This window comes from Microtus oregoni, unplaced genomic scaffold (genome assembly GCF_018167655.1).
Source record: "Microtus oregoni isolate MIOR12 unplaced genomic scaffold, Mior012 000021F_ref0000039, whole genome shotgun sequence".
Classification (NCBI taxonomy): domain Eukaryota; kingdom Metazoa; phylum Chordata; class Mammalia; order Rodentia; family Cricetidae; genus Microtus; species Microtus oregoni.
In genome coordinates, this window is record NW_024543080.1 from 29,065,456 (window position 1) to 29,084,718 (window position 19,263).

Sequence of the window (19,263 nt, forward strand, 5' to 3'; positions counted from 1 at the left end):
TTTTTAAAAAAAGTAGCAGAATTAGTTATGAAGTAGCAATGAAATAAATTAGTTGTTTTAGTTTTTCTTTTTTTCAGTTTTTTTTTTTTGAGACAGGGTTTCTGTGTAGCTTTGAAGCCTGTCCTGGAACTCACTCTGTAGACCAGGCTGGCCTGACAAGGATCCATCTGCCTCTGCCCCTTGAGTGCTGGGAATAAAGGCGTGCACCAGCACTACCTGACACAATGAAATAAATTTATGGTTGGGAACTGTATTAAAGGGTTGCATCATTCGGAAGATTGAGAATCACTGTTCTAGAGCAATGGTAAACCTATGGAGACCACACCCCTGAAGAAAACTGACATTCCCCCTCCCCGCAGCTATCAACTGTCAGTAGCTCCTCAGCTGCCAACACTAGTGGGGCTCGTGAGCCATTCCCAGCTCCACACTGTGATGCTGACTGACTTGGTTCTGCCTGTGCAGGTCTTTTAAAGAGATGTGTTATTATCATGTGCCACTGAGTTCATATGTGCAGGTGCACATGTTCCTCTAACTCTAGTTCAGAAGATACCTCCATAGGCATGTGTACTGCACACACACACACACACACACACAGTCCAGAAGACACCTCCACAGACATGTGTACTGCACACACCATCCAGAAGACACCCTCCACAGGCATGTGTACTGCACACACAGTCCAGAAGACGCCTCCACAGACATGTGTACTGCACACACAGTCCAGAAGACACCCTCCACAGGCATGTGTACTGCACACACACACACAGTTAGTCCAGAAGACACCTCCACAGACATGTGTACTGCACACACACACAGTTAGTCCAGAAGACACCTCCACAGACATGTGTACTGCACACACACAGTCCAGAAGACACCTCCACAGACATGTGTACTGCACACACACACACACAGTCCAGAAGACACCTCCACAGACATGTGTACTGCACACACACACACACACACAGAGTCCAGAAGACACCTCCACAGACATGTATACTGCACACACACACATACACACACACACACACACACACACACACACACACACACACACAGTTGGTCCAGAAGACACCTTCCACAGACATGTGTACTGCACACACACACACAAATAAGTAAAAATAAGTCATTTAAAAAAAAAGAAATGTCGAGCCAGGCAGTGGTGACGCACATATTTAATCCCAATCTCAGCACTCGGGAGGCAAGGGCGGGCGGATCTCTATGAGTTTGAGGCCAGCCTGGTCTACAGAGCGAGTTCCAGGATAGGCTCCACAGAGACTGAGAAACCTTATCTTGAAAAACAAAACAAACAAACAACAAAGAAAGCCAGAAATGTCATAATTATAGATCTATTACTGTGATTTATGAGCTCTTCTGAACGTTGTTAATGTAACAGCAAACTGTTCAAGATGTTCTATGATTCTATCATCACAATGACAAGGACAAGGAAAGGAGCAAGAAGTTAAATGAATTATCATTAAATGTATAGCTTACAGATTTTTTTCTTTTCTCTTCTTTTCTTCTTTAATTTTTTTTTTTTATTTTGGGATCGGGTCTTACTCAGGTAGCTGGGGATGGCCTGAGAGGAATTACAGCTACTTGCTACTGTTCCTGGACCAGACACCAGACACTGCAGAGACAACAGCGTTGGTTGGATGCACAGGAATTCTGAAAGGCTGGCACCAACTGGAAGTAAAATCTTCAAATTCCTGTAATTCTGAAGGTCTTGGCTAAACTTTAGAAGCTTTCGTTTTTCTTTTAGCCACTAGATTTTTCAGGAAAAATTCACCTATTTGGGAAAAATAGAATATATTAATGTCATCTTAAAGCAAGCAGCAACAAGCTGCTACTTCAGAAACACCCACCTCTCCCCACACACAAAGAAGGATTGTATGTACTGGCTTGCCCTCCTCTCAAATCTCAAAGGCACTATTTTTATCACCTAAATACTCCATATCTTTTAAATTTTCCCCTACTGTTTTGATTTGATTTTTTATTATATTTTTTGAGATTATAATACTTTACCACACCTCCCCTTCCCTTTTCTCTCTCCATAACAGCACAGGGCTACTCAGGGACCAAAAAGAATTGCTCTCAATTGTTGTTCCTTGCAATACCCAAGTGTTATGCAAGACGACCAGAGCCCACGTGTCTGCTTCTGCACGTTCACCCCGCCGTGAGTGCTAACTACTCTTCGTTCTATAAAGTGCTGCCGTTAGCACAGGGCATTTCAGAGAGCTGCCTGTCTGTCATTAGCCTGAACCTGATGTTTATAAAGCCGACCTCATGCAGCTGAGCACTCGGGTGGGATCTGGTTGAATGTAATGGGCGCCTGTCCCCATCTGAGCCGAGCCTGAGCTACACATCCCTCTCAGCCCACGAGGCTCCATTTAGTTCAGCATGCGTCAGAGGAGCTCGGTGCTTGACTTTATGAGGAGTTGGTCAGCTCCCCTCTGCTACCATACAGGCACAATCAGAACGCCACCACCACATCCAAACCCAATCACCAAGGATCCTGAGCCTCTTGTCTATACTGCTCAGTCCTTCACCGAAATCTGGTAGACACAGAACTGACATCACCAGACTGAAATCTGGTGTGAAATCTGTGTTCAATGCTCAATACACCAGAATTCAATCTTTTAGTAGTGACTTTACAAATACTAAAGAGTCACAATTCACTTCCTTACAAATATTAGATTTCCCTTTAAGTACTACTTAATGCTGACCATGGTTGTTCACATCTTCAATCTCAGCACTTGGAGGCACAGGCAGGCCTGAGTTCCAAGTCAGCAAGGACTGTATAGTGAGACCCTGTCTCAAAAATTAAAAAGTAAATAAAAATAAGAAGCTGGGTGGTGGTGGTGTACACCTTTAATCCCAGCACTTTGGAGGCAGAGGCAGGTGGATCTGTGAGTTGGAGGCCAGCCTGGTCTACAGAGCTAGTTCCAGGACAACCAGGGCTACATAGAGAAACCCTGTCTCAAAAAAACAAAACTAAATAAATAAATAAAGTCACCTGCCATGCACATAAAAAAGGCAAAAATAAAATAAATGTTACTCTAGGGTGCCCACTTCTAGAAACTGACTTCTGGCTTCTGTATGTATTTCAACTTGTCAATCATCCTGCCCCACCCTCACTTCTAGTTATGTATGTGTGTAAGCCTTCACAGTCTGTCAGTGCTGAGCCAAAGTCTTAGGTTTTTTAATAATTCTTTGAGAATCCATATATGAATATAATACATTTTGAGTCCTCTCCACTCTTCCCCCAACTCCTCCCACACACACCCAACTTCATGTTTTCTTTTACTACTTTAAAAAAAAAAAACCTAGAATTCAAATTTTTGGCCTTTATAAGTAGGATAAACTATTCATAAAAATATCTTAAAGTTCTTTTCACCGGACAGAAATCTCAAGGTCCAAATCAGGAGCAGAAGGAGAGGGAGCACGAGCAAGGAACTCAGGACCGCGAGGGGTTTACCCACACACTGAGACAATGGGGATGTTCTATCAGGAATTCACCAAGGCCAGCTGGCCTGGGTCTGAAAAAGCATGGGATAAAACCGGACTTGCTGAACATAGCGGACAATGAGGACTACTGAGAACTCAAGAACAATGGCAATGGGTTTTTGATCCTACTGCACGTACTGGCTTTGTGGGAGCCTAGGCAGTTTGGATGCTCACCTTACTAGACCTGGATGGAGGTGGGTGGTCCTTGGACTTCCCACAGGTCAGGGAACCCTGATTGCTCTTTGAGCTGATGAGGGAGAGGGACTTGATCAGGGGAGGGGGAGGGAAATGGGAGGCGGTGGTGGGGAGGAGGCAGAAATCCTTAATAAATAAATAAATTAAAAAAAAATAAAATAAAAAATAAAACAAAGCAAAGCAAAAAAAAAATTTCTTTTCTTTCTTCCTATTTGGCTTTTTTTAAACAGGAGTCTCATGGAGCCCAAGCTGGCCTCAAATTCACAACAAAGCAGAGGGTGGCCTGACCCCCTTCCCAAGTGCTATGATTACAAGTGTGCACCATGCCCAGCTCACTTAAATTCCTTTATAGGGATACTGAGTATCACTGATATGTAAATGTTGATTTTTCTACACAGAACTTTAACTTAAATATGTCTATGATCTAGACCCCAGTATATACAGCAATCAAGTAAATGACCATTAATGGTATTAACACACTGCGTACATATCCCAAAACACCTAGTTTACCAGTCCCAATTGCTGACCCCAACTACCAGGGCAACATCGTCCTCCTCCATCTCCTTCACTAGCCTCCTAAATGCTGGCATTGCAGGCGTATACTGCCAAGTCTGGCTCAGATGACTTCTTTTTCCTCCTTTCTTTCTTCCTGCACTGCTGAGAACTCAGCCTAGGGCCTCATGCACGCTGGGCAAGAGCTCTACCACTGAGTTACATTCCTAGCCCGAAATGACTTTTTAATTCCTTGGAAAACGCTTTTATTTTTATAATCAGTTCAATCAACTGACTAAAGCAAGAGCTAAATACCAAAAGTGAAACAATAAGTTAGTAAAACCACTAAACTTTGCTTAGGGAAAAGGTGATTTTACAGTTTCTTCTCTTTTAACTGTACAAGAAGCAGCACTATAGGGTCTCAATGCTTGCGCTGCTCTGGAATCGGCAGCATGAGATGCAGCTGGCACCGCTGTCAAATAAACACACATTTTCCAGAAAACAGTACCCATGCTCTGCATGCGCTGTTGTTTCTGGAAGATCCGCTACTGAAGGCACCCATGCAGTAACTGACTGTACAACTCTCTGCTCCTGTCAATGGCTGCAGTACCGAGAGCAGCAGGCAGAGTGCACAGACAGGTGAGCCTGGAGAGCACCCTCTTTCTGACCCCACAGAATGTAGAGACAGGTGAGCCTGGAGAGCACCCTCTTTCTGTGACCCCACAGAATGTAGAGACAGGTGAGCCTGGAGAGCACCCTCTTTCTGTGACCCCACAGAGTGTAGAGACAGGTGAGCCTGGAGAGCACCCTCTTTCTGACCCCACAGAATGTAGAGACAGGTGAGCCTGAAGAGCACCCTCTGTCTGTGACCCCACAGAATGTAGAGACAGGTGAGCCTGGAGAGCACCCTCTGTCTGTGACCCCACAGAGTGTAGAGACAGGTGAGCCTGGAGAGCACCCTCTGTCTGTGACCCCACAGAATGTAGAGACAGGTGAGCCTGGAGAGCACCCTCTTTCTGACCCCACAGAATGTAGAGACAGGTGAGCCTGGAGAGCACCCTCTTTCTGACCCCACAGAATGTAGAGACAGGTGAGCCTGGAGAGCACCCTCTTTCTGACCCCACAGAATGTAGAGACAGGTGAGCCTGGAGAGCACCCTCTTTCTGTGACCCCACAGAGTGTAGAGACAGGTGAGCCTGGAGAGCACCCTCTTTCTGACCCCACAGAATGTAGAGACAGGTGAGCCTGGAGAGCACCCTCTTTCTGACCCCACAGAATGTAGAGACAGGTGAGCCTGGAGAGCACCCTCTTTCTGTGACCCCACAGAGTGTAGAGACAGGTGAGCCTGGAGAGCACCCTCTTTCTGACCCCACAGAATGTAGAGACAGGTGAGCCTGGAGAGCACCCTCTTTCTGTGACCTCACAGAGTGCACAGACAGGTGAGCCTGGAGAGCACCCTCTGTCTGTGACCCCACAGAGTGTAGAGACAGGTGAGCCTGGAGAGCACCCTCTTTCTGTGACCCCACAGAGTGTAGAGACAGGTGAGCCTGGAGAGCACCCTCTGTCTGTGACCCCACAGAATGTAGAGACAGGTGAGCCTGGAGAGCACCCTCTGTCTGTGACCCCACAGAATGCAGAGACAGGTGAGCCTGGAGAGCACCCTCTGTGACCCCACAGAGTGCACAGACAGGTGAGCCTGGAGAGCACCCTCTGTCTGTGATCCCACAGAATGTAGAGACAGGTGAGCCTGGAGAGCACCCTCTGTCTGTGACCCCACAGAATGCAGAGACAGGTGAGCCTGGAGAGCACCCTCTGTCTGTGATCCCACAGAATGTAGAGACAGGTGAGCCTGGAGAGCACCCTCTGTCTGTGACCCCACAGAATGCAGAGACAGGTGAGCCTGGAGAGCACCCTCTGTCTGTGATCCCACAGAATGTAGAGACAGGTGAGCCTGGAGAGCACCCTCTGTCTGTGACCCCACAGAGTGCACAGACAGGTGAGCCTGGAGAGCACCCTCTTTCTGTGACCCCACAGAGCCAAGCTGTGAACGACGCTCCAGGAAAAGACAATCTCCTTTTATTCCCCTGACAGCCGACAACCACCTATTGCAATTTGCTTTAGAACTTTGGTGGTTTGGGGTGGAACATTAATGGAAATTAATTCTAAAAAGAAGCAGCACCCGAGGCGAACTTACCTGCTTTATATGAAGAGCGCACCAAAGGGCCACTTGCAGTGTAATGAAATCCAAGCTCATTTCCTACTTTTTCCCAGTACTTGAACTTCTCAGGAGTAACGTACTCTTCAACCTTGATGTAAAGAATCTCTTCAGAACAGATTTCAGAATGCTAAGTAACTCTGCTTCTATATAAAGTCTATGTACTCGGAAGGGCTCAGCATTTATCCAGCCCCCTCCCCATGTACATGTTGCTGGCCTCTATCAGAGCATAACCACAGAGGACTCAGAGAGGAGAGAGTGTCACCTTGTACTACATTAGCTGTTCTAAAGGGGAAAAATGAGAGTACAAAGATTACTTATGTTTTTCTTTCATGTATTAATAGTAGAAGCAAGAATTGGTCCTTCCTGTAAGATTCCGTGTGTGTGTGTGTGTGTGTGTGTGTGGTGTGTGCGCGAGCACATTTTTGTGGGTGCTTGTGTACATGTGTATAGGCCATCGACAACTTTGGAAGTCATTCCTCAGACATTCCACCTTCTTTTGCTACAGGACCCTCAGTGGCCTGGAACTCTTAAGTAGGTCAGGCTGGCTGGCCATCAAGCCCCAGGAATCTACCTGTGTCTGTCTCACCTGTGCAGGGATTATAAGCACACGCCACTGTCTGGCTAAAAGACAACGTGGGTTCTGGGACGTGAACTCAAGTCTGCAAGCACCCTAATGTCACTCTAAGTCCCCTTATAAGATGCCTGAGGACAAGACTAATTCATCTTGTGTCTCATGTTTAGCACTGTACATGGCACATGTTTTATTTTGGTTTGTCTGTCTGTTTGGCAGTCCTAATGATTGGACTAGGACCTCACACATACTAGGCAAGTGCTTTACCACTGAGCAACAGCCTGAATGTGCTATAGGACATGATAGTACTCAACACAATTTTCTCCAGTAAATATACACTCTATTACAGAAACAGACACCTGCCTTCCTTTGCAGGATCACCAAATGCAAAATCTCCCAACCTTTAACTTTCTCTGTATGTCCACTTGACTCGAACAACTGGGTAGCAGTAAGTCACTGCTTTATGTGGGCAAGAAGATGGAAACTTGCACGTACACATGGAACATTATACTAAAAAGCTAATAGCTTCTTATTTTTACCTGTGGACAGTGAAGATTTACTTCAAATTACTAAGAAAATATTTGGCAACTCAGGACACTTGTACCTTAAGGTGGCGCTTCGTTGGCTGCATATACTGTCCTAGAGTTAAACAGTCCACATCAGCTTCGCGGAGTGCTGAAAGGGAAGAACAGCAAGGATTCCAGCAGCAGCTGTTTCAGGCACAGCTACAGACTAAGCACAGGTCCCGCGAGGACAGCTCCCACCCTGTGTGCTCTGTCACCACAGGCAATGACAGGCGGGAGGAAACCCAGTCATTCAGAAACACATGAGCCAGGGATGCTGGTGGGAATCGGAAACACAGAACGGTTACCACTGTAGTGTGAAACCGGGAGACAGAAAGAAAATCTCAAGGCTGGATATGCTGGCGCATGCCTTGAGTCTCAGCACTCAGGAGGCAGAGGCAAGTGCATCTCTGAGTTTGAGGCCAACCTGGCCTCAGAGCAAGTTCTAAGACAGCTGGAGCTACACAGATACTCAAAACAAAGAAAAAAAAAAAAGAAAAAGAAAAAAAAAGAAAAAAAGAAAGAAGAAAGCCACTTAATGCTATCAAATAGAAGCCATGCCCATGCCTGGCTGTACTTTTCCTTCTCTTGAGTGTATCTCTAGTCATCCCCATGCTTAAGTCTATGTAAAAAATCTTTTTTTTCTTTGGTTTTCTGTTTTTGGTGACTGAAAAGGTGCTAGGAACCGAATTCTTATATATTTGGTTGTTAGCCTGGCCTTTAATGGCTGAGCCATCATTTCAGCCCTAACACCTAAAATCTTTTCTTAATAAACTCCAACTCTGGAGAGATAGCTCAGCGGTTAAGAGCATTGCCTGCTCTTCCAAAGGTCCTGAGTTCAGTTCCCAGCAACCACATGGTGGCTCACAACCATCTGTAATGAGATCCGGTGCCCTCTTCTGGCCTGCAGACATACAGACAGAATACTATATACATAATAAATAAATAAATATTAAAAAAAAATAAACTCCGGGGGCTGGAGAGATGGCTCAGTGGTTAAGAGCATTGCCTGCTCTTCCAAAGGTCCTGAGTTCAATTCCCAGCAACCACATGGTGGCTCACAACCATCTGGAATGAGGTCTGGTGCCCTCTTCTGGCCTGCAGACATACACACAGACAGAACATTGTATACGTAATAAATAAATAAATATTTAAAAAAAAATAAACTCCAACTCTGCCTTAAAAAAAAAAAAAGGTGAAGGAACAACTATCCTAAGGTAAAAAGAGTCAAGCGTGCTGCCTGGGCTTTGCTCTGGTGAGCAGGCTGTGCTCCCGGAGTGTGACTTGGCCTGTGACATATCAGAGTCTTTCTTTTTCAGTTGTACTTGGTAGGCAAGCACTCTACTACTAAGCTAAAGCCACAGCCTTCAGAATCTCATCCACCAGAGCCTGGTGCCGAACTGGCTTTCCACACCACTCAATGACAGAGTGCAATCTTGTTCTCATTGGAACAGGCAAGGACAAGGACTAAAGATCCCTGTGTTAAGCTCCACGCACACTGTTCCATGATGATAAAGAAGGCCGAATGCTCCTGCAGGCCTACAGCTGCACGCCAGGTACGCTGTTCTCACCGTCACCTGCGCTTAAGAATATGGAGGAAGCATGCATTTAACAGACTCTTGAAATGGAGTTCCGGCTACCACTGAACATTAAAGGAAAGGGGTTTCTGGTTTTCAATGTCTTTACCTTTCATCGTTGCATGGACTTGCTCATCCGTTTCACCTAGGCCCAGCATTATTGATGTTTTGGAAACAATATCAGGCTGAACTTTCTTAGCATGTTTCAATACACGAAGAGACTGGTCAAAATTGGCCCGGGGGTCACGAACTTTCCTGGAAAATGGGCAGCTCTCAGTGACAAAGCAAGTTCAACCAGAAAGCACATTCTAGAACAGTGTTCTCAACCTTTCACAGGGGTAGCCTAAGACCACTGGATCTCACATTATGATTCATAACAGTAGCAAAACAATAGTTGTGAAGTAGCAATGAAAATAATTTTATGGCTGGGGCCACTATAACATGAGGAAGTGTATTGAAGGGTCCCAGCATCAGGAAGGAGGAGAAACACTGCTCTGGAACACGTGACCCACAGTTAGTGAGCATCTGTACCAGTGGAACATATGTGCATAGAGGTAATTAAAGTGGGAAAGAAAAGGAGGCCTCACTGGCTTCCTAGATATATCAACTTTTCAGGCCTCTCAAGCGTGGGACAGAGAAGCCCAGACTGGAAGCTACTTGGTTTATACACTGAAAACTGAGAACCTAAAGCTCAAAATTAGAATGACCTTTAGCAAGAAAAGAAACTGGACAAAAGACAGACAAACCCCACTCTGAGCACAAAACGTACCAGAACGCTCATTTCTGGGGTTGAAACTTTTATGTGCTTTTCTTCCTGCAGGTTGGGCTGCCCTCTGCTGGCACGTAGTAACACTGCAGGCTTGGAGGAAAAAGCATTCTGGGATTTTCGCTGGAAAGGGTAAGTTTCTGAAGTGAAATCAGGAAGACTGGCACCCACTGCTGACGATCTCACCACAGACTGGGTGGCGACCCTTCAACATGGCCAAACCACCGTGGCTTAAATGAGAAGGAATGCAAAGGGATAATGGAAGACCAGAGCTTAGCTGACTTCTAATGCAGCCTATGTTCTGTATTTTTGTTTTGTTTTAATTTAAATAAGAGGCAGGGAGTTAAAGAGATGGCTGAGCGGTTAGAACTGACTGCTATTCCAGAGGATTCAGGTTCAAGTGCCAGTACCCACAGGACGTTAATAAGTGTGTAACTCTAGTTCCAAGGGATAAACACCCTCTGGCCTCTGGCCTTCCAGGGCACTGCATGCACACAGTGCACAGCAGTGCACCCATATATAAGGAAAACAACAAACAAACAACAAGAACAGTACGTTATCTTGTGACTTGCACACACACACACACAAATGTAAGTTTAAAAAGAGCAATTTAAAAACCTCCATAAAACTGACAGTATAGAAAGCCAACACTTTGTGGGGCGGTCACGCTAACGCTAACTATGTTGGTCTTGAACTTGCAACCCTTCTGCCTCAGCCTGTGTGCTGGCTAGGGTGACAGCTGTGTGCCACCACACTTAGCAAGGTGGACTTCAAACATTTGTCTTTATTGTTTATTTTCTCAGAGGCGGGGCATGTCAGAGAGCAGCTGGGTGTTGTTTGGGTTTCTATCTGAGACAAGGTCTGACCATGTAGCCTTGGCTGTCCTAGGATGTGAAATATAGAACAGGCTAGCCTAAAACTTAGAGACTAGAGACCCACCTGCTTCTGTCTCCTGGGTGCTGGGATTAAAAGTATGCACTATTATTCTTGGTTTTGAGTTTTTTTGTTTGTTTGTTTCGTTTTGTTTTTTTAAAGAGCCACTTCCGCCCGGCGAGTTTGTCTACTTTTTTTTTTTTTCTGTTTCAGAGTCTGTCTATTTATTAAGAGGTTTAAAACAGTGGTTTTTCTGATACATCACTTTTCATTTGAGAAATATTCTGGAAAAGAAAGGAATTCAGTGCATCTGCAACAATAATGCTGCTAGAAAACAGTAAAGATGTCATTACGTGTCATTAAAACATCGTAGGTCAGGTGGTAGTGGTGCACACCTTTAATCCCAGCATTTGGGAGGCAGAGACAGGTGGATCTCTGTGAGTTCGAGGCCAGCCTGGTCTACAGAGTGAGTTCCAGAACAGCCAAGGCTACACAGCGAAACCCTGTCTCAAAACAACAACAAAAACTGAAAACCGCCGACAACAATCGCATAGATATTTATAGGTGTAACACAATACACAGTGACAGTAGCTCTCATTACTGGCTAGAAACATCATGGGTGATGTTTGCACATTTTTTTAAAAAGACTTTTCTTTTTAATTATATGTACGTGTGTATGCTCGTGTGTGGGTGTGTGCACAAGTGCAGCTGCACTCTACCAACTTCCAAGGCCGTGGGAACACCATGGAGCTGGAGTGACAGGAACTGAACTCTAGTTTCTGTAAGAGCATATGGGCTCTTAATCACTGAGCCATCTTTCTAGCCCTTGGTCACTCACTTTTGGTGGTTATCTTTTCTGATTTTTTTTTATTAACTTATGGAGGAAGGACAAAATGAAGATCAAGAGAGAAAGGAAAGGAAAGGGGGAAGGGAAACAAAGGAGCTGCCTTTGTATAAGTCCACTGCAAAGTCCCCCTGCAAAGTGAGACCCATAGCATGCTGTGGCCCACGAACATGCAGTCACCTCTGTAATTCTGGAACAGTTTCTACATTGTGCGCGTACACATCTAAGCCCGACAGAGCGACCTTTTCTACTGCTCTCAGATCTCCTCGGAAGTCAGGGGTGAGGCATTCCACAAGGATTTTTGGATTCCTAGAAGAAAAAAAGATAAGCCCAGAACGGAAGAAAAGAGCCGACGGGACTGCTGCCTACACAGTGTCCCCGCTGGCCCAGGGTGACCGCAGCAGCCCCTGAGCCCTGCTAAGGAGGGCCTGGGCACACCATAGTCCTAAGTGAGCAACCGTAGGAAACCCTCAGAGTGGTAAACTGTATTCCATAATGACCAGAGCATCTACCTCAACAGCCATCAGTAGACTCCCACTTAAACCTAATGGGAGTAGGTGATTAAAAAGTAAAATCATTTAAAGGAACCAAAATAAGGCATAAGTATTCTTCTTATTATTTTACTGTTTAGAAAACAAAGTGGGGTATTTCTTCTGTGGATGCAAATGCCATCTGCTTTGACTCTGATTTCCTCTGTAATTCACCAAACACTCCCCTCCTCATCTCCTGTGGGCAAATATCTCACCGTGCTTTCAGCTTTAAAAGCTGTTTCTAGGTTTGCTGAGCCATGAGTTTTTATCTTTAAATGAAGTACCAACAAACATTAATCTTCCTGTTTATACTGGCTGTACCTATCTAGTGAGCACTGTAATATGAACTAGGTCACAGAGCAGTCTGCAAACCCAAAGGCAGGATGCAGCAGTTCCCTGAGAATAGAGACGGAGGACCACACTTGGTCCCTTGTGAACAGAAGATGCGGAAAGTTCTTGGTGTGTAACTCTGAAACTGACTTTAAAAATTACACCTGAGATCCATTAGTAAGTGCCTGTGAAGGAAACTTCGTGAGCTGCACAATTTTTTAAAGTGTTAAGAATCAGAAAAACTTGGAAATCATTGGAAAAACATGTTAGTACAATAGACATTATACCAGCACCGAGTTCCAGAAACTATTTCGCTCCTTTTGTTTTTAGAGACAAAGTCTCACTATGCAGCCCTGGCTAGCCTGGAGTTCATTATGTGATGTGGGATTCCCCTCTGTTTGCTATCAGTATGTTTTATTACCATTGGTCAATAAAGAAGCTGGTATGACCTATAACAGGGCAAAATATAGCCAGGCTGGAAGAACTATAGAGAGAGAGTGGACGGAATCAGAGAGATGTCATGTATAGGCCGAAGGAACAAAACGCCACTGCCAGAACCTTTCCTGTAAGCCACAGCCTCGTGGCAATACACACATTAATAGAAGTGGGTTAGTTTAAGATATAAGAGTTAGCTAGGAATACACCTAAGCTATTGGCCAAGTAGTGTTGTAATTAATATAGTTTCTGTGTGATTATTCTGGTCTGGGCAGCCGGGAAACAAACAAGCAGTCTCCATTAACAATTATGTACACCACGCTGACCTCAAATTCAGAGATCCCGTCTCTGCACTTAAACACTAGGAATAAAGGTGTGTGCCGCTAATCTGGTGAATTTTGCTCCTTTTTAATCTTTTTGGAATGCATGAGATTAAAAAAAAATCCTAGCATTTGGGAGGCAGAGGAGGGTGGTTCTCTGTGGGCTCAAGGCCAGCCTTGTCTATCTAGTGAGTTTCAGGGCAACCAGGGCTACACAGACTCTGTCTCAAAAGAAAAAGAAAAAAAGAAAGAAAAAGAGAGACAAAGCCCTCAAAAGGAATGTGTGTGTCTAAAGTTCCTTAAACACATAACGAACGTGAACAAGTACCTCTCCTTCAGGCACGACACGGTCTTGGCGATGTGCTCAGCTCCGCCGTCGGGCACATCTAGAAAGAAAAGCAGTTATTGCTCGAGCTGCGCCACACCCAGCGGGAGTCACCACGACACACTACTGACCATCTCGATCCACCGATGTCAGCACAACATAATCCAGACCCCACTCTGCAATTGCTTTGGCCGTATTGTAGGGCTCATTGGCATCCAACGGAGGGGGGTTTCTTGCAGTCTTAACAGAACAAAATCTGCAACCTCTTGTACATGTGTCCCCCATCAACTAAAATAGAGATGTTACAATTCAAATCAGATGACTCTCAGGAATACAACGCCAAAAACATGGCAAAGAACATCAACAGAATGACTCTGTCTATAAGGAATCTGAAATATTCAAAATTAAATACCATATGGTTAAGGAATACAAATTTATGTGGAAAAAGAAAATGATACCCTCAAGTAAGTGTTAAGGGAACTGGAGGGTTATGGGATCAGGAGGGAGCATATGAATTTTAAATTTTATAATTTAAGGGCCAGTGAGATAACTCACTAGGCAACAAGCATGGTGACCTGAGTTCAATTCCCAGACCCCATGCAAAAGTGGGAAGAACAGACGCACAAAGCTGTCCTTTGACTCTCTCTCTTTCTCTCTCTCTTTCTCTCTCTCTCTCTCTCTTTTTTTTTTGAGACAGGGTTTCTCTGTGTAGCCTTAGCTTTAGCTATCCTGAAACTCACTCAGTAGACCAGGTTGGCCTCGAATTCACAGAGGTCCTCCTGCCCCTGCCTCCCGAGTGCTGGGATTAAAGGCGTGTGCCACTGCCTGACAAATCGTTATTTTTTACAGCTTACTCATGGTTTATAAAGACTATTTACTACTTAAAAATCAACAAATATGATTTTAAAATATATTCTTTTAAAATGACATTTTAAATTTATTTTGTCTGTATGGGCATCTGTGTGTGTGGAAACACAAGGACGTCAGAGGGCAACTGTAGGAGTTGACTTTTTCCATCCACTGTGTAGGTCCTGTGGGTTGAACTCAGGTCACCAGGCTTGACAGCAGGTGATTCCGCCCCCTGAGCCACTGGCTGCTGATATACTCAGTGGGAAGACATCATGCAGATCTGAGGAGAGTGGAACTGGAAATACAGCTCATTCTTGTTAAATACATGATAGGAAAAAGTGCACAAAAGTTAAATAATTATGAAGAATATCTCCAAACATTGATCCAACACTTCCCCTAAGGTACCAAATAGTTAACTACTAGATACATGGAAGAACCAATAATAGACTAATTCAGAGAAGAGTCATATCACAACAGGTGACAAGATTCTATCACTTCTTTTTCTTTGTAAGTTTCAGGAATTCATATGCAATAAAGATTTCACTGGATGTTCACAGTGCACATCCTTAGGAGGAGGACATAAAATACCCCTGCCCCACGCCTGGACCAAAGCTGTAGAGACTGAGCGGGCCTCCTTACCATGATGGTGGCTGTGGCTGTAGCATATTCTCCACCTCCCCAACACTCTCCAATGTTGGGACACCGGGCTTCCTCGCAGACCTGTGAAAAGGGAAACGGTGCAGCAGGTTGAAGAGACCTACCTACCAACAACGAAGCATTAGATGGTCCCAGGTTTGTTTCGTTTTGTTTTAAGATTATTTTTATTATAATTTTGTATGTATGGGTGTTTTGCCTGCATCTATCTCTGTGTACGACATGCATGCCCAATGTCAAGCGGTATCCAGAAGAGAGTGTCAGATCCCCTGAAACTGGAGGTAGATATGGTTGTGAGTGGCCATGTGGGTGCTAAGAACTGAACCTGGGACCTTTAGAAGAGAAAGTAGCCTTGCTCTTAACCACTGAGCCATCCCTCCAGCCCAGTATTACATAATTTAAACTGCCTGTTGTTTCCAATGCATTTCAGAAGAAATATAATCACCTATTGTTTATTTTGCAGGAAAATATAAAGGGGAGTTAGGGACCAAAGTGCTATCAAACACACTAAGCACGCACTGGGTTAAACTCTCAGGCCCTACAGGTCTATGTATGTTTTTTGTTTTCACTTTGGTTTTTCAAGACAGGATTTCTCTGTGTAGCCCAGGCTGTCCTGGAACTCACTCTGTAGACTAGGCTGTCCTCAAACTCACAGAGATCCACCTGCCTCTGCCTGCCAAGTGCTGGGATAAAGGTGTGCGCCACCACTGCCGGGCATCACGTACACCATCACTACTGTAGCTCACGCTTCACTTTCCCTGCTAAGAGTCACATACTTATCAACCACTTCTTCTTGGTCTGGCCTGGCAACACACATCTTATAACCCAAGCACTTAGGAGGCTAAGACAGGAGAATCACAAGTTTGAGACCAATCAGGGAGCTCTAGCCTATGCTAAATAGTTAGACTGTATCTCAAAACCTTTTTGTTATAAATATGGAGAGAGAGCATAGACTTGGATTAAAATCGAGGGGAAACACACTGGCTACTCACTGTGTGGAGATTTAAATTCCGCAATGTAGTTTTCAGCTTATTGTAATTTTTACCCATGGGTATCTCTGTCTTTAACCACGGAGGTAGTCTTAACCTAGGGAAAGCCAAACGAACAACTGCCCGTTACCAACCTCTGGAAGACATGCAGCTTAGCTCTAGCAGCTTTTTCCACATTCTTGGACTCAGTTCCATCACAGGAAGAAGACCAAAGACTCAATCTCAGGTCTGTTCAAGCTGCTTTAGGAAACACTGATAATGGAGTCTAAGGCATGCTATGCTTACAGCTACCTTATGCAAAGGCGCATTGCTATACTATTCTAATTAAAGGACAGATATGTCGTTGAGTGTGTCCTTCCCTGTGAACACTACTGTACCAGGCTTTCTCTTTTGGACCAACAACCAGCTCCCAAATCACAACATAGAGACTTAGTTATGAATACCCGGCCTTAGCTCTTACTTTAATCTGTTTCTCTTAATCTGTTTTGCCTGTGGGCTTTTTACCTTTTTTCCCTCTGTATATCTTAACTTCACTGCTTCACATGTTTGGCTGGCAGCTGCCTGGCATCTAGTCTAGGCATGTCACTCTCTTTCTTCCTCATTTTTTCCTCCTCCTCCTCTCTTGAGCCTAGCTAGAGTCCTCCTTCTACTTACTCTCTCTGCTCACCAGTCCTGCCTATAACTCTTCAGCTTAGCTATTGGCTGTTCAGCTTTTTATTAGGCCAATCAGGTGCCTAAGGCAGGCAAGATGCGCTGAATGTAACACATCTTCACATTGTTAACAAAGGCAGCGGAAACAAATGGAACACATCTTCACCTCCTTAAAATAATATTCCACATCATAGTACAAACTGCTGCAGTAACTCCAAATAAGGAAAGAGCCCAACTGCACACTATCTACCCTGCATTCTAGATTCTAGTCATTAATAAAGAGAGACAACTTGTTAGCTGTAGTGGTTCATGTCTGTAATGCTAGAATTTAAACCAAAGAGGTAGGAGGATCGGGAGTTCAAGGTCAAATTTAGCTACACAGTAAACCAGAAAACGACAAACTGACAATAACAACAACAAAAGGTAGATCAACAATTTGGAATGGAGGCTATATATACCCTTATTTCCCCCTTCACTTTATTCCCTTGTGATCTAGAAACTGTTAGTAAGTAATTATGAAAATGACCCTGTAGATCCAAACCTCACCATACTTCTGTTACGATTTCTGTTTATTGTGGTACTAGGAATTGAGGCTTCTGCTTGCCAGGCAACCTTTCATCATTAACGAAGATAAAGTAACTGTAGGCTATATGCAAACTTTCTCAGAAAAAGAACAAGTTAGAGCCAGACGCGGTGGCATAGGCCTTTAATCCCAGCACTTGGGAGGTAAAAGCAGGTGGATCTCTGTGTGTTCAAGGCCAGCCTGGTTTACAGAGCGAGTTCCAGAACATTCAGGTCTATACAGAGAATCCCTGTCTTGATAAACCAAATAATATAAATCAATTATTACCTAGAGGAAAGTCTACACTTATCCAATTAGATGCTGGGGTATAAAATGGGAGATCACACTGTAAAATGATCAGGTCCTTTTAAGAAGGATGAAGAAAAATGGCCAGAGGGCCCAGAAACACTAAAACGATGCTAACAGCTTTGCTCGCCTATCCTATTTAGATTTGTCATCACTTCTAGTATCTTTGGTAAATTTAACATGTCTGAAATTTAAAATCGACAGGGCTTGATTAAAAACAGTGCACAAAATCAAAGGGTGGGATACTAAAATAATATCTAATATTCAGTTACCTTTCTCCTTTCTGGCGCTTTAAATTTCCTTTATATTCATCCCAGGTGCTCTTGTCCGCAAGATCACCAGACACAAAATCTTGAAGATCTGGTCCATTCTGTAAAAATTCCTTTTTTTTATCGGGCAAAGAACTTAATGCTCTAGTCGGGTTGTATAAATATCTTCCAAATACCTGCAGAAAAGGTTTATTATAACATTCATTCAGCACACTCTGGAATAATTTAGTTTTAACCCATTATAATACCAAAGCCAAAGGACTGATTCAGAAGTTATGTAAAACGGTTTAAGAGCTGAAACTATTTAGTGTTTGGGTAGTCTTAAAAAGACTCAAGGCAAAAGAACCTCTAACTATGGTGGCTCAAACCTGTAATTCATCACTCAGAGGAGGCAAGGGAGGATTGTCTGGTCTACAAATTTAGTTTCAGGCCAGCGAAAGAGATCTGTGCATCCCCTGCCCCATAGAAAGCGGGTAGGGGTGGGGTACGAGACTAAGAGTTAAAACACTAAATGCAGATTAGAAAATTTTAGGAACTGACTTAACATGTCACATTTTCTTTTTTTTCTTTTTTTTATTTTTTTTAAATTTATTTATTTATTAAGGATTTCTGCCTCGTCCCCACAACCGCTTCCCATTTCCCTCCCCCTCCCCCAATCAAGTCCCCCCAGCATGTCACATTTTCATGTCTTTTTTCAGACAGAGTTTCTTTGTGTACTCCAGGCTGTGCTGGAACTCGCTCTGTAGACCAGGCTGGCCTCGAACTCACAGAGATCCACTTGTGTCTGCCTTCTGAGTGCTGGGATTAAAGGCGTGCGCCGCCACCACCCGGCAAGTCTTTTCTTTTTTCTTTCTTTCTTTCTTTCTTTCTTTATCTATCTATCTATCTATCTATCTATCTATCTATTTATTTATTTTCAAAACAGGGTTTCTCTGTGGTTTTGGAGCCTGTCCCTGGAACTAGCTCTGTAGACCAGGCTGGTCTCGAACTCACAGAGATCCGCCTGCCTCTGCCTCCCGAGTGCTGGGATTAAAGGCGTGCGCCACCACCGCCCGGCTCAAGTCTTTTATTCTTAAAACAGGCACTAAAAGCATGCTGTCAACAAGTTTAAACTGCAATCATCAGGATATGCCACCGCTGTGACTTTCATTCCTGACGAGCCAGGGCGTTCAGAAAAGGATATCTGGAAAGATTTCCCTAGTTTTGGACTTCGGCTAATCAACAGCGTTTCTGCCGCTCACCCAGGACCCCAGGCTGCGAGCCGCGTCCCCGCAGCGTAGAGACATCCCCCCCAGTCAGGTCTTAGGAGGGTCAAGGGCTCGAGGGACCAGCACCGGCGGAATAGGACGCCGCTAAACACCGGTCGCTTTGCTTATGACACGTCTTCATCGACCCTGCACGGATCGACCTGATAGCGAGCGACTAGTTCGGCCTTCCGTC

At 44.4% G+C, this 19,263-nt stretch overlaps 1 protein-coding gene across 2 annotated transcripts; it reads right to left on the reverse strand.

The window, feature by feature from the left end:
• Positions 1–1,503: 1,503 nt before the first annotated feature.
• On the reverse strand, positions 1,504–19,203 carry Lias (lipoic acid synthetase). 2 transcript variants are annotated; one of them, XM_041671436.1, is made up of 11 exons: positions 19,065–19,203; positions 17,827–17,999; positions 16,039–16,132; positions 15,032–15,112; positions 13,675–13,831; positions 13,547–13,604; positions 11,784–11,912; positions 9,230–9,375; positions 7,585–7,655; positions 6,386–6,497; positions 1,504–1,786 (listed from the first exon to the last, which is right to left on the reverse strand). In XM_041671436.1, the coding sequence occupies exons 1-11, from the start codon at positions 19,107–19,109 to the stop codon at positions 1,728–1,730; spliced, it is 1,125 nt and encodes a 374-aa protein (XP_041527370.1). In that variant the 5' UTR covers positions 19,110–19,203; the 3' UTR covers positions 1,504–1,727. The 2 variants fall into 2 exon arrangements, with proteins under 2 accessions (XP_041527370.1, XP_041527371.1); XM_041671437.1 differs by lacking the exons at positions 13,547–13,604; positions 13,675–13,831; positions 16,039–16,132.
• Positions 19,204–19,263: the final 60 nt, after the last annotated feature.

Bases quoted from the DNA above. Each gene is read 5' to 3' on its own strand.
- Lias (XM_041671436.1), bottom strand. From the start codon at position 19,109: ATGTCTCTACGCTGCGGGGACGCGGCTCGCAGCCTGGGGTCCTGG. The intron at 15,113-16,038 runs GTGAGTAGCCAG...CCCTTTTCACAG, and splicing joins GGAATTTAAATCTCCACACA to GTCTGCGAGGAAGCCCGGTG. The intron at 13,832-15,031 runs GTAAGGAGGCCC...TCTCTATTTTAG, and splicing joins CAGCCACAGCCACCATCATG to TTGATGGGGGACACATGTAC.